The sequence below is a fragment of the Barbatula barbatula genome, assembly GCF_947034865.1.
Source record: "Barbatula barbatula genome assembly, chromosome: 16".
Taxonomy (NCBI): Eukaryota; Metazoa; Chordata; class Actinopteri; order Cypriniformes; family Nemacheilidae; genus Barbatula; species Barbatula barbatula.
In genome coordinates this window covers 485,716-500,060 of record NC_136779.1, presented here as the reverse complement: position 1 = coordinate 500,060, position 14,345 = coordinate 485,716, and the positions used below count along the sequence as shown (strand labels likewise).

Genomic DNA, 14,345 nt, shown 5'->3' with positions numbered 1-14,345 from the left:
TTGAGTTAAATTTAGAGTCTGTCAAAGCGCTCCATTATTCTTTATATTGCACCCGTTGCATGAGTGAAAACAAAAGCACCGAATGACCTTGTTTCTTATATAATTCAAAAGAAATAACATCGTTTTGGCTATAAAACATAGAATTAACTCTATTGAGAGACAGAGGTTCATCAACACCAGTCACCGGTGGACGCGCACGGATGCTGCTGACGTCACGAGGTCTCTCCAGCGCGCGCTCGTTCTCTTCATCGGATCGTCTGTGGAGCAGAGATCAGACCCGTGTCAGATCGGATGATGATGATGATGATGATGATGGCGACGAGAGGTCTGTTGGCTCTGCAGCTGCTGCTCGTGACCGTGGCGATCGCGGAGGCTGCGCGTGGTAATGTCATGCGTGATGAAGAGTGGAGGTCCAGCGTCCATCAATACCGCCGCACCGTCAGCCGCTGGAACCGCTTCAGAGACGTGAGTTCACATTCATCTGACACCTTAAACATGACATATATAACATATGAGACAAAGTGTGTGTGACGGTTTATCAGTCGCAGAATACCGCGGTGTCATCCTTGTAATATGATTCATCTCTATAAGAAAGTGGAGAAATGTGATTTTATTGATGTGTAGCTTTAGAATTTTTACTTAATTAATCTCGCAGATAAGAGTTTATAGTGTGTTTAATATTTGACCTGTTTCTCTCTCCTTTATCTTAAATGTGTGATTCTCATTGATAACCACTGTGTGTGTGTGTGTGTGTGTGTGTTTGAATCGGTGTGTTCTCACCTTTTATTAGTTTTAACTTTATAAGTTTCAATATAGTCAAGATGTTTAATGCACAGCTGCTTTGTAACAATGAAACTATATAAATAAAGTTGACTTGGCTATTTACTCTAGCATGCAGTTATTCAAAAAAGGGTTTTATTAACTCACCTGTCACATCTCAGCAATCCTTCACATTACTCCATCAGTGCTTTAAACAAACACATTCAAGTCCAGTCTTGGAGCTGTAAGGTTGGGAAGATAAAGAGATTTTTCACTTCTGCGTTACCTTTTCTATATTGTCCATGCTGCAGAAGTGATCCCTGTTTTTTTAGGGTGCGCGGGAGAAGTTTTGCTTTCATAAAGGTGCATTTACAGATGAATATGTATTGAGTTATTTCATACAGAAGAAGAGTTCTCGCAGCAGAGAGAGAGAGAGGAATAAAGAGCTGAAATGAATGTGGAGAGAAACGACGGCCGATCCCTGCGGTCCTGCTGTCAGCATGACTTTGTGTTTCAGACACTGATGTGCTGACTTTAGTGTCGAGTCAGAAACACTCTTGGGAAACGTCAGGGTTTGTGAAGAACTGATTCAGGTGTGTGTGTGTGTGTGTTACCATTGAAGTTGTCTGAAAACACTCAAATGTTTGCACTTTCTGAAAACGTGCGATGTATATCTATTGAAAAGTTTCAGTGTAGAGATGTTTCTGTGATGAGTCATTAAAAACAGATTCTGTGAAGGAATCATCTGATTCATAATTGAACTTTTGTGTAAGTCACTGCAGATTTGCTTGTAGGTTGTTTGTGCGACTGTGTGTATGTGTGTTATTGTGTGTGTGTGTGTGTGTGTGAGAGAGAGAGAGGCTCACGGCCGTATGACGACTCAGGTGTGTTGTTGACACAGGTGTGGTGTTGTTTGCATTTGTGAAAATTCTCTTGTTTCCTAAAGAGAACGTTGAACCGATGATAAAGACTCGCTGTGTGAATCACTGACTGACATGTACACAGCAGTGATATGATTGGTCGGTTGTTCCATCCTATAATATAAGTCATTTAGTTATTTTAAATCTGTTGTATGCATTGCTTCAACACGTCAACATGATATAAGTTTGGTTCCAAAATGAGGAAACTAAGTTTAAAAGAATTTTTTTAAATCATGTTTTTATTGTGTTAGTTAACTGTGTTTTTTGAGTTATTATGGCTTAAAACAAACCAACTGCAGTTTGATTGAGATTAATTGGAATGCACAATACAATTTTGAAAATGTTTAAAAACGGAGTTATCTACTCTTGGAACCAAACTCTTCATTTACTCTCTTTACTTTTATTATACCCGTCCAGATCTTGTTCTAAACGAATGCAGGAAAAAGTCCTTCGTATTTTTTGAGAAATGTATTAATCTCTGTACTATACTTACAGAATAGTATCGTACCCTTCAAATATCCATATAGTCTTTAGTGTGATCACATTTATAAAAGACAGATACAGCTGTACGATTATTGCCGTCCAGCATCTTTTAGGCCATCTATCAGTGTCAAACCATCTCCAAATCCAGCGTTATATCCACCGATTATATAACATGAAGTGAAAAAAAAAAAAACAGCTGAAATTTGCAGTCGTGAGGACATGCTTTTCCGGGAGAATTGTCCAATAAGGGACTAAGAAAAGTTGTTTTCTTACACAAACCGGCAGTTAACTGTGGGTCAGTTGCGCATGCGTCCAATGAAACTGTCTATAGAAACTAAATACAACACAAACATGTACAGGTATGTCTGTACTCTCAAGTCAGAATTTCATCATCTTTAGGAAATACACACACAAACAGGTAGCATTTAAGAAATCCAGATCCTACGATCTATCAAATGGCAGAGGATGGCCTTGTGGTTGTTATGGCAACCGTAGGGATGTTGAGTCTTGAGCACAGCTGGCTGGACGGTCAGAAGCATCTCAGGTGAATGTACAGATAGTGTTGAAGAGTTTACACGGACATAAAGTCAAAAACAATTACTGTAAGAAAACTGTTTTCATGTCTTTTGTGATGGAATTTGAAGGATTTGACATAACATGTTTGATTATAAATCTCTCAGCTGATCTGAGTGAGATACACATATACGTGATGATGATTCAAACAGATCACATAATCTGATCTCAGGTCAGCATGCTCTAGACTGAGGTCATGTGCTTTTATAACAATGTTGTGTCATCTTTTGAGCGGTCTGAAGTATTCCTGAAAGATGACTGCACACCAGACGCTTTGAAATAAAAAGAATATTCATTGACGGGTCTCCTGCAGATTTCAGCAGAGACTTGTTTTGCAGATGATAAGAAAGTGAAGGTTTAGATTTGAAGATTGCGATGAGAATGAAGTCTGAACTCATGTGTGTAGGTGAGCGTTCTGTGTTTGATGCTCGCCTGCTGCTGTTAGCACACAACCAAAAGCATTTTCTATTATTAACTCATTCAAAAGAATTTCCAGGTGACTTTGACTCTTAAAACACAAGAAATGCAAAACGATTCATTCAGAAATCTCTACGGTCCTTATATTCTAATGTTGAGGTGAATAACTAAGGGAGCACATGGAGAACTGAATAAACTTGATTATTAATAGATGATTCATGTTTTGTTACACATAAATGGACCTCACAGACAACAGTCAGAGTGACGTGTTGTAGTTTCGTGGACTGGATCTGAAGTGAGAATTAGAGTCTGTGGTTGACGTGATGCTTTCTAGAGTCATGTGTGGCTTTGGATGAAGCTGGAACTGAATGAAAACAGGCAGCTATCAGCATTAGACTGAAGTCCATTTATTCAACCCACATGATAAGAAGCGTGAGTCTGAGAGTTTGGATTAAACCCACGAGGAGTCAGGCGCTCTCATGTTATATAGAAATAGATAGAAGCTGCGGAGAAAATGTGCTTTCCTCTGAGATGGTACTCGAGGGAGAAGCGTTTGGTGTGGAACAGGGGTGAGAGGTCACAGGCTTCCAAGATTTCCAAGTCTCACGAGAGTAATTTAATATCACAGAGCATCTGCGCAGCCTGCGCATGCATCAAGAAGTCAAACGTGTGCTTGCGTCGGACACCTTTTGTTAGCATACCGCTGGCTGACAGTACAGTAAATCAACGGGAGGGATTCATTTAGATTGACCGTAAACTGACCAATCATATCATCATTTTTGATAACTTTCCATCATCTGGGCCATTGTTCACCAGCAATCTCGTAAAGCGGAAGAAGCACCCGAAGCAGGTTCGCCAACCGCCAAACGGAGAAGAAATGTGGCAAACGTCATTCAAAACACAAAACACTAACAGCCTGTGGATGAACTTTGTTATAAAGTCTGACAGACATGAAGTTATTATGATTTATCAGGCCGCCGTGCCTCAATTCATTCTTGTTGCTGATGTGAGCTTCATTTGAGACGCATGATTTGACGTGCCAAGGCTCAAACATCACGGTTCACTACTGGTGTTCTGCGATGAATCTCTTCATGAATGACCGCACGTGACAGGAGACGTGCGGTGGTCACAGTGAGCTGTAGGAAATACCTCCTCTCTGAATGTGAAACGCTGTGTCGTCGTGTTTCTAAAATCATGTCTTTTTTTCTCTCTCTCCGCACCGGCTCTCCGTCTCGTCCTGCTGAAGGAGGTTGAGGTTAGTGTCTTAATTGTTCATTCAGATCACATGACTTCTCTTCCTCCTTTGCAATCTCTTCCGTTCAACAACATTTGAAGCTAAACTCCTCATGTCAGCACAACCTCCTGATTCATATCACGATATATTCACAGAACTCTCTCAAATCCATCATCGGTGATAAATGTGCGGTATAAATGAGAGAACATACAGACACGATCATTATGAAACTGTTTTGGGTACTTATTACACTTAAATATATAATCTGAATGAGATCATTCATTACAGTTTGTGATGTTTCTCATCAGGATGACTACATCCGAACACTGGAGGGTCCACATACCTCTGATGAAAGTGAGTATCATCATCATCATCATCATCGTCTCTCTCATTTACTGTAGAAAGATGTGAAATGTGTGAAAGTGTCTGTTAATTTGTCCGCCTGGAGGATAATGCTATTGCTCAGATGTTTCTCTTTCATATCCAAGGAGATTTGATGGGGTTCTCAGTTGTGTCTCATTTACGCATCATCTTAGTCTCTGATGTTTCTCTTCTGAGAAATAAAAACAGGATCAAGTGAGAGTGTAATCGTTGAGACACACGAAGAGTCTGGCGGTGTAAAAAGAAATGTAAGATCTGGATTCAAGTAATGAGATCTTCAATAATATGACTTTTGATTCTGAGCTCAGTGTTATTCTACTGTGTATCTGGATTTCTCTGCAGTTGAACCACAGATGCTTAAAGCTCTAGTTCACCGGCATAACAGGGACAGAATGAACTGGCTCTGCATCTGAGTTCAATAACAGCCTGTAGTCTTGAGCTCATTTTAAGGGTCAGATTATATGATGCGAACATTTAACATCCTATACATTCATATTACATAAAGAAATAAGGCAATCATGACCACTCCATCTTTCCAAAGACTTCTGATCGGATCAGGTTGGCGTTTTCGGGAAACCCAGCCGTGATGATTATGTGTTTTTGTGAATCAGAATGAGATATAAAGAGCATCAGATGGAGATGGATGTGATTCACAGAGGTAATGTCGTGTGTTAAATCTGAACCGGTTTCCGCCGAGGCGGTGAGAGATGCTTTTAGAGGATGCTGAAGAAATATTTGAAGAGTTCATTTCCAAAAGAGAGAACTCTAAAATCTTGTTTTTTATTATGTTATCATGTTTTTATTGGGCTCGTTCGCTCCTTTTTTTGTTATTTAGGCCTAAACCAAAACAAACCGACTGCAGTTTTGTATGATAGTTATCTCATTTGGAAATAAACTCTTCATATGATGCCACAAATCCCCGTGCAGAACATTCCACCGCTCATGTTTCTATGGAAACACCTCCAGCGCAGCTCTCAGCGCATGATTTCATCAAAGGTTCTTTCTGGCGAAAAAAGGTTCATCTGATCATAAAGAAGTAAGAAGGAGATGGTTCCTTAAAGAACCTTGATCTGAATGGTTCTTCTATGACATTATTTATTATTATTTTCAAGAGTGGATAAATGTATACTGTAGATATACACACATATTAATTCATCTCCTTAACACTTTTCACAGTGTTGTGTTGTCGCAAAGCAGCTTTACACAAAATATATAATTCAGACAGTGTAGACATAAGAATGATGAGAATTCATGTTATATTATAGCCTTATAATTGTCTGTAGGATTGTAATGAGCCATCAGTTGTTTCTCTTGCTCTGCAGTGTGTTTTCTTTATGTTTGTATGAAGACTGATTCTTGCTGATAATGACGTGCGTCTCTGTTCGCCGTGTTTGTTTATTTGTGCTCTTGTTGATCTGTTTACTATCAGACATTAAAACAGAAGGTAAATTCTCATTCTCGGCCAGAAGTTTATGCTCCTCTTGCTGTATTGAATTATTCATAAACGGAGCCGAGACGGATGAAAGAGATTTAAGATTTCGGTTTTCCATAAAACTGCCTGATGAGATTGTAAAAGCGGCGGTTAGAGCTGTATCCAGAGGAACAAATCTAAAACATCTCTGGTCTCTCATTCCCTTACTAACAATTCAGGTTGTGTGTACAGAAAACAAAGATATTTTAGTACCGTTATTTTTTTCATTTTCTTGAGACTCAAGCAGCCCAGATTCCTCGTTGCTGTAGTTGTATTATTGTAATGAAGGACATTTATTATTTACATTTGCCAAGTTAATTTTAAAGAACAATTGTAGCTACTGCTGGAGTTTTATTTCATTCATTGATATGCAGATTGTAATGTGATTTATGGTTGGATTGTGAATCATTGTCATGAGACCATTACAAGTGTGTGTGTGTGTGTGTGTGTGTGTGCGCAGGTGTGGACACAACTAAAGACCCATGTGTGAACGTCCACTGCAGTGGTCATAAAGTGTGTGTGGCTCAAGGATATCAGAGAGCAATGTGTGTCCACCGCAAGAAACTCCAGCACAGGTCAGATTTCTTCATTCATTCATGTGTGTGTGTTTGAGAGAGACAGAGAGAGAGATCAGTTCTTGTGTTTCATCATTTAGCTTTGATCAAGGAAAGATTACAGTCCAGTGCTGTTTTTGTGTCTCTTTCATTTTTTTCAATTAGAAATGATTTGTTAATATGAATTGTAGGTTTTGTTGGTTGAATTGAATGAAAGCCTGTTGGTTGCTGTGTTTGCTGTAGAATGAGAGAGTCTGAACTGAAGCCTCATATAAACAAGTGTAAAGTCTGTTCAACGGCGTCTGATGGACCTGTGTGTGGATCAGACGGACACAATTATGCCTCACAGGTGCACACACACTCACACGCACACTCACACGTGTTCATACACACTCACACACACGCGTACACGCTCACTCACACACGTGTTCATACACACACACTCACACGCACTCACACACACACACACACGCGTACACGCTCACACACACACACACACACTCACACGCACTCACACTCACACACACACGCGTACACGCTCACTCACTCACACACACACACACACACACTCACACGCACTCACACTCACACACACGCGTACATGCTCACTCACACGCACACACACACACTCACTCAAACACATGCTCACACACACACTCACACACACACTAACACACACTCTCACAAGCTCAAACACACACGCTCACACACACACACACACATCACTCTCTCACACGCACACACTCTCTCTCACACACACACACACACTCACACGCACTCACACACACGCGTACACGCTCACACGCACACACACACACTCACTCAAACACATGCTCACACACACTCTCACACACACACTAACACACACTCTCACAAGCTCAAACACACACGCTCACACACACACACACACACATCACTCTCTCACACGCACACACTCTCTCTCTCTCACACACACACACACACACACACTCACACGCACTCACACACACGCGTACACGCTCACACGCACACACACACACTCACTCAAACACATGCTCACACACACACTCACACACACACTAACACACACTCTCACAAGCTCAAACACACACGCTCACACACACACACACACACACACACATCACTCTCTCACACGCACACACTCTCTCTCACACACACACACACACACTCACACGCACTCACACACACGCGTACACGCTCACACACACACACTCACTCAAACACATGCTCACACACACACTCACACACACACTAACACACACTCTCACAAGCTCAAACACACACGCTCACACACACACACACACACATCACTCTCTCACATGCACACACACTCTCTCACACACACACACACACACACACACACACACACACACACACACACACACACACACTTCCTCAAACACATGCTCACACACTCACACACACACACACACACACACACTCACACACACACACTCACTCAAACACATGCTCACACACACACACACACTCACACACTCACACACACTCTCACAAGCTCAAACACACACGCTCACACACACACACACACATCACTCTCTCACATGCACACACACTCTCTCTCACACACACACACACACACACACACACACACACACACACACTTCCTCAAACACATGCTCACACACTCACACACACACACACACACACACACACACACTCACACACACACACTCACTCAAACACATGCTCACACACACACACACTCACACACTCACACACACTCTCACAAGCTCAAACACACACGCTCACACACACACACACACATCACTCTCTCACACGCACACACTCACTCTCACACACACACACACACACACTCACACGCACTCACACACACGCGTACACGCTCACACGCACACACACACACTCACTCAACCACATACTCACACACACTCTCACACACACACTAACACACACTCTCACAAGCTCAAACACACACGCTCACACACACACACACACACATCACTCTCTCACACGCACACACTCTCTCTCTCTCACACACACACACACACACACACACTCACACGCACTCACACACACGCGTACACGCTCACACGCACACACACACACTCACTCAAACACATGCTCACACACACACTCACACACACACTAACACACACTCTCACAAGCTCAAACACACACGCTCACACACACACACACACACATCACTCTCTCACACGCACACACTCTCTCTCACACACACACACACACACACACACTCACACGCACTCACACACACGCGTACACGCTCACACACACACACTCACTCAAACACATGCTCACACACACACTCACACACACACTAACACACACTCTCACAAGCTCAAACACACACGCTCACACACACACACACACATCACTCTCTCACATGCACACACACACATCACTCTCTCACATGCACACACACTCTCTCACACACACACACACACACACACACACACACACACACACACACACACACTTCCTCAAACACATGCTCACACACTCACACACACACACACACACACACACACTCACACACACACACTCACTCAAACACATGCTCACACACACACACACTCACACACTCACACACACTCTCACAAGCTCAAACACACACGCTCACACACACACACACACATCACTCTCTCACACGCACACACTCTCTCTCACACACACACACACACACACACACACTCACACGCACTCACACACACGCGTACACGCTCACACGCACACACTCACTCAAACACATGCTCACACACACATTCACACACACACTAACACACACTCTCACAAGCTCAAACACACACGCTCACACACACACACATCACTCTCTCACACGCACACACTCTCTCTCACACACACACACACACACACACACACTCACTCAAACACATGCTCACACACACACTCACACACACACTAACACACACTCTCACAAGCTCAAACACACACGCTCACACACACACACACACATCACTCTCTCACACGCACACACTCTCTCTCACACACACACACACACACTCACACGCACTCACACACACGCGTACACGCTCACACACACACACTCACTCAAACACATGCTCACACACACACTCACACACACACTAACACACACTCTCACAAGCTCAAACACACACGCTCACACACACACACACATCACTCTCTCACATGCACACACACACACACACACACACACACACACACACACACTTCCTCAAACACATGCTCACACACTCACACACACACACACACACACACACTCACACACACACACTCACTCAAACACATGCTCACACACACACACACTCACACACTCACACACACTCTCACAAGCTCAAACACACACGCTCACACACACACACACACATCACTCTCTCACACGCACACACTCTCTCTCACACACACACACACACACACTCACACGCACTCACACACACGCTCACACGCACACACACACACTCACTCAAACACATGCTCACACACACACTCACACACACACTAACACACACTCTCACAAGCTCAAACACACACGCTCACACACACACACATCACTCTCTCACACGCACACACTCTCTCTCACACACACACACACACACACACACACACACACACACACACACACACACTCACACGCACTCACACACACGCGTACACGCTCACACGCACACACACACACTCACTCAAACACATGCTCACACACACACTCACACACACACACACACACTCACACACTCACACACACTCTCACAAGCTCACACACACACATACACTGTCTTACATGCACACACACACACACATACACTGTCTTACATGCACACACACTCTCTCACACACTCACTGTAATTTTGATTCTGTATAATCTGTATATTGTATCCCCTAACCCTAAGGATCATAGATCATCTCTCTCTCTCATTGTTCAGTGCAAACTGGAGCAGCAGGCATGTTTGTCTGGTAAAGGTGTGTCTGTACTGTGTTCTGGTTCATGTCCGTGTATCAGTGCTGGAGTTCATAAATCAGAACCAGAACCAAAGATCAACACTGAAACTTCCACTGAACCTAAACCTGGTGAGCCGGTCTCTGAACATACACCTAAAATCAATCACTTGCTCACTTATGGTGGTTTAGAACTTGATGTCTTTTGTTGGACACAGAGTTCACACTGCTCTTTGTGTGTTTAATGATAAGACGATATTGTTTACTGCTGTTGAATTTTCTTCATGTAGTATTTACATTCATCACATGTGATGTGTGTGTCTAGAGGTGTGTACGGGTCAGGATCTGGCTGATCTGGGTGACAGACTCAGAGACTGGTTCCAGCTTCTTCATGGAAACTCAAAACAGAACCGAGCTGAAGGACACAGAGGAACAGCCGCAGGTGAACACAACACACATGAACACAGACACAACACACACATGAACACAAATACACACGTGGCCACACACACACACATGAACACAAATACACTTATGACCACACACACACACAATCATCACAAACACACACATTAATGCAAAACTATCTGAGTGCAGAACAGCGACACACACGTCTCTTGTGGTGCAGGGTTGGATTCGGGTCTGGTGGCCGGCTGTAAGGACTCCATCGGTTGGATGTTTACAAAGTTGGACACCAGTAATGATCTGTTCCTGGATCAGTCCGAGCTGGCCGCTATAAACCTGGAGAAATATGAGGTGTGCATCAGACCGTTCTTTAACTCCTGTGACTCGTACAGAGACGGTCGGGTGTCCACAGCCGAGTGGTGTTTGTGTTTCTGGAGAGAGAGTGAGTCTCATTCTCACATGACTTCTTACTCTGTTTTCACTCTTATGTTAAACCTTGAATCTTCACATTTTGTTCCAGCAAAAGAATTGAGATGTACTGATAAAGCAAAGTGTGCTTCACAAACATGTCATCCAGCCGTTTGTTACAATGTTTTATATTATTCTTTCAGAAAAATCTTGTTTTAGTACTTACAGTAAACAGTAACGTGACAGATAATAAATCATAAATGATTGGAAAGGGTTAAAGTCTGAGTTTTAGTTAGAGGATTCTTTGTCTGTTTTCAGAACCTCCATGTTTGGCTGAATTTGAGAGGATTCAGATACAGGGTGCATCAAAGAGAACGCCAGGTAAACACGCACGCACGCATGTGAAAAGTAAGTTTATCTTCATAGTTTTGCTCAGATTTGTCAGGTTCTTTTGGGTAAAAACTGTCCCATAAATGAATGCCCAGTGGTATTTACCCGTGTGTGTGTGTGTACAGGTATGTATATCCCCAGCTGCGATGAAGACGGTTACTACAGGAAACTTCAGTGTGATCACAGTCGGGGGGATTGCTGGTGTGTGGATCCACACGGAACAGAGGCCACCGGGTCGCGTATCCATGGAAACCCAGATTGCGGTAAGCTAGTTTTAGGATTTCACTGTTCAGCAGGTGTCCTTTAACCCCACGGCAAAATCGCTGATCCTTCTAAAGCTTCTGAAGACTGAATGAAGCGTGTCTCTGTGCTGTAGATGAGCTGGTGAGCTCTGGAGATTTCAGCAGTGGTGTCGGATGGGAGGATGAAGAGGAGAAAGAGATGGAGGAGAATGGAGAGGAGGAAGAGGAGGAGGAGGAGGCAGGGGAGACTGATGATGCTGGATACATCTGGTAAAACATCATCATGATCACCATCTTTAGATGAAACCCTACAGCCGCACCTCCGGCTGTCTTCCGTTTAAATCAAATTTCAGTGTTGTTCAGTCCTGACCAGTGTCTCCGTCCGCTGGAGTTTCAGATCCATTGATGCTCAGGGATGGATCCATTGAAGCACGCCTGAGGATCGACATATATGTACAGTGCGTTATCATTGCGTCATTACGTTTTATTTGAGCTACATGAACTTGATCTTTAAGGGAAATAAACCTAAGTTTAAACACAGATCACACAGATTCATCCTGTTCTATGACGGCATCCTTGTGAATTTACACAACGGAAACAAAAAGGCTGAAATCACATGTACATATACAGTAACTGCTCAATATTACAAAAGATGAATGGTAATATTTCAGGTCAGTTCAGTAAGTTTTTGTTTATTATGCTCTTCTGTTTAAAGTTATTATGAGATTTATGTAGTGAACACAGACGAGTGTTAGATAGCGATCCTCAGCGATCTTAAGACACTGCTCGTGCTGCTGTGTGATTCATCAACATGAAACGCAGACATGCAGATCAAATGTAGAGATTTCACATCTCATTCTGCTTTTTACTTTAGAACCTTTGGGGATTCAGGAGTGACTCCAGTTTCTTGAATGTAAACGCGGCGTTTTACATGAATGAGCAGTTGCTTTCTAATGTTATGTTTTTGGTAATCTGAATTGTTTTGTTTGAGTATTGCATGGTAGTTGACAACAGCAAGCTTTTAATGTTTTTTCTTTTCTGTAAAATACACTTTGAATCTTTCAGATGTCTCAGAGTAGATGTGTAATGTAGGCAGCATCAGCTCTTGTCGGGCAAAATGTGTCCCCTGAATCTGTTAAATAAAGAGAGAAAGCCTTTTTCTCATACATAGTCATCTGTGTGTTGCTGTGTTTTCTGTTGCCACACATTTGAACTGAAACTGAGGTAAATAAAATAGAATACTAGTCTTTTACACAACACTGGATTGAGATTGCAATTGAAGTATATTTCAGAGATAATAAACACTCAGTGGAACTTTAAACAATATGAAAATGTCTGTATTGTTCATTAAATACAGTTTGCAGTAGTGGATGAGAATACTTTTGGTCCATTTGTAATACTGGATAATAAAGAGAACGAGTTGCATTCTGGGATACAGTATGTGAATCTGTTTGGTCGAATGAAATTATTTCCAGGGGTTGCATGAAACATTTGTGTTACACTTTTGCTTTATGAACACAAAGTAAATTCCTATATTCACCAGATTTAATAATAAACTCTGTGCGAAATGAATAAATTTGACATACCCCTGACAATAGAAACAAACTATTAGTGAATATCGTCCGAGCCATTGAAAACACTGGATCTCGCCTCCGTGTGGTCATGTGTTTCATGGAGCGCTCAATAGTTCCACACACATCTGGCGACACTGAATACTGTATTTATAGCAGAATTAAATTTTTGAGGGGGCCATTATGTATACAGCCATTTCATTAGGTTTCTATCATACACCTGTATTTTACAGCACATTTGAGCGTTTTAGCAAACATAAACACGGTTCTTTATCCTGGTCTTGTTTGTCATCATTTAGAAGTGCGATATAACAAGATTGAGATCTTGAACAAAATGAGGCATACTTGAAAATATTTATAGATGTTTTCGCACAGCACCTGTACATTCAATTCAAGGCTATGAAGAATAAAACACATTTACACTTCATTATACAATATAGACATCTGCAGAAACATCTGTTGTGTATCTAAACACGCACATGTGTGGTAGATGCTCTCTTATCAGACTCATATCTGATCATCATAACAGCTACAGCCCCAAAACAAACACAATCTGCTTTATATATATATATATATATATATATATAATATGATGAATGTC

General features: G+C 42.2%; 1 protein-coding gene across 1 annotated transcript; it reads left to right on the top strand.

Annotated features, from left to right (window-relative positions):
- The first annotated feature begins 182 nt into the window (after positions 1 to 182).
- LOC306905307 (testican-2) lies at positions 183 to 13,617 on the top strand. Its single transcript, XM_079475814.1, has 10 exons — positions 183 to 469; positions 4,695 to 4,740; positions 6,699 to 6,813; positions 7,036 to 7,141; positions 10,716 to 10,860; positions 11,054 to 11,170; positions 11,357 to 11,575; positions 11,860 to 11,922; positions 12,057 to 12,194; positions 12,308 to 13,617. Exons 3-10 carry the CDS (start codon positions 6,782 to 6,784, stop codon positions 12,445 to 12,447), a joined length of 960 nt encoding a protein of 319 aa, XP_079331940.1. The 5' UTR covers positions 183 to 469; positions 4,695 to 4,740; positions 6,699 to 6,781; the 3' UTR covers positions 12,448 to 13,617.
- The last annotated feature ends 728 nt before the right edge of the window (positions 13,618 to 14,345 follow it).

What these genes read in the sequence shown, in the direction of transcription:
- LOC306905307 (XM_079475814.1), top strand. Translation starts at nt 6,782, where the DNA reads ATGTGTGTCCACCGCAAGAAACTCCAGCACAG. An exon ending in GACACAATTATGCCTCACAG is followed by an intron (nt 7,142 to 10,715) that starts GTGCACACACAC and finishes CTCATTGTTCAG; the next exon opens with TGCAAACTGGAGCAGCAGGC. An exon ending in ACACAGAGGAACAGCCGCAG is followed by an intron (nt 11,171 to 11,356) that starts GTGAACACAACA and finishes CTTGTGGTGCAG; the next exon opens with GGTTGGATTCGGGTCTGGTG.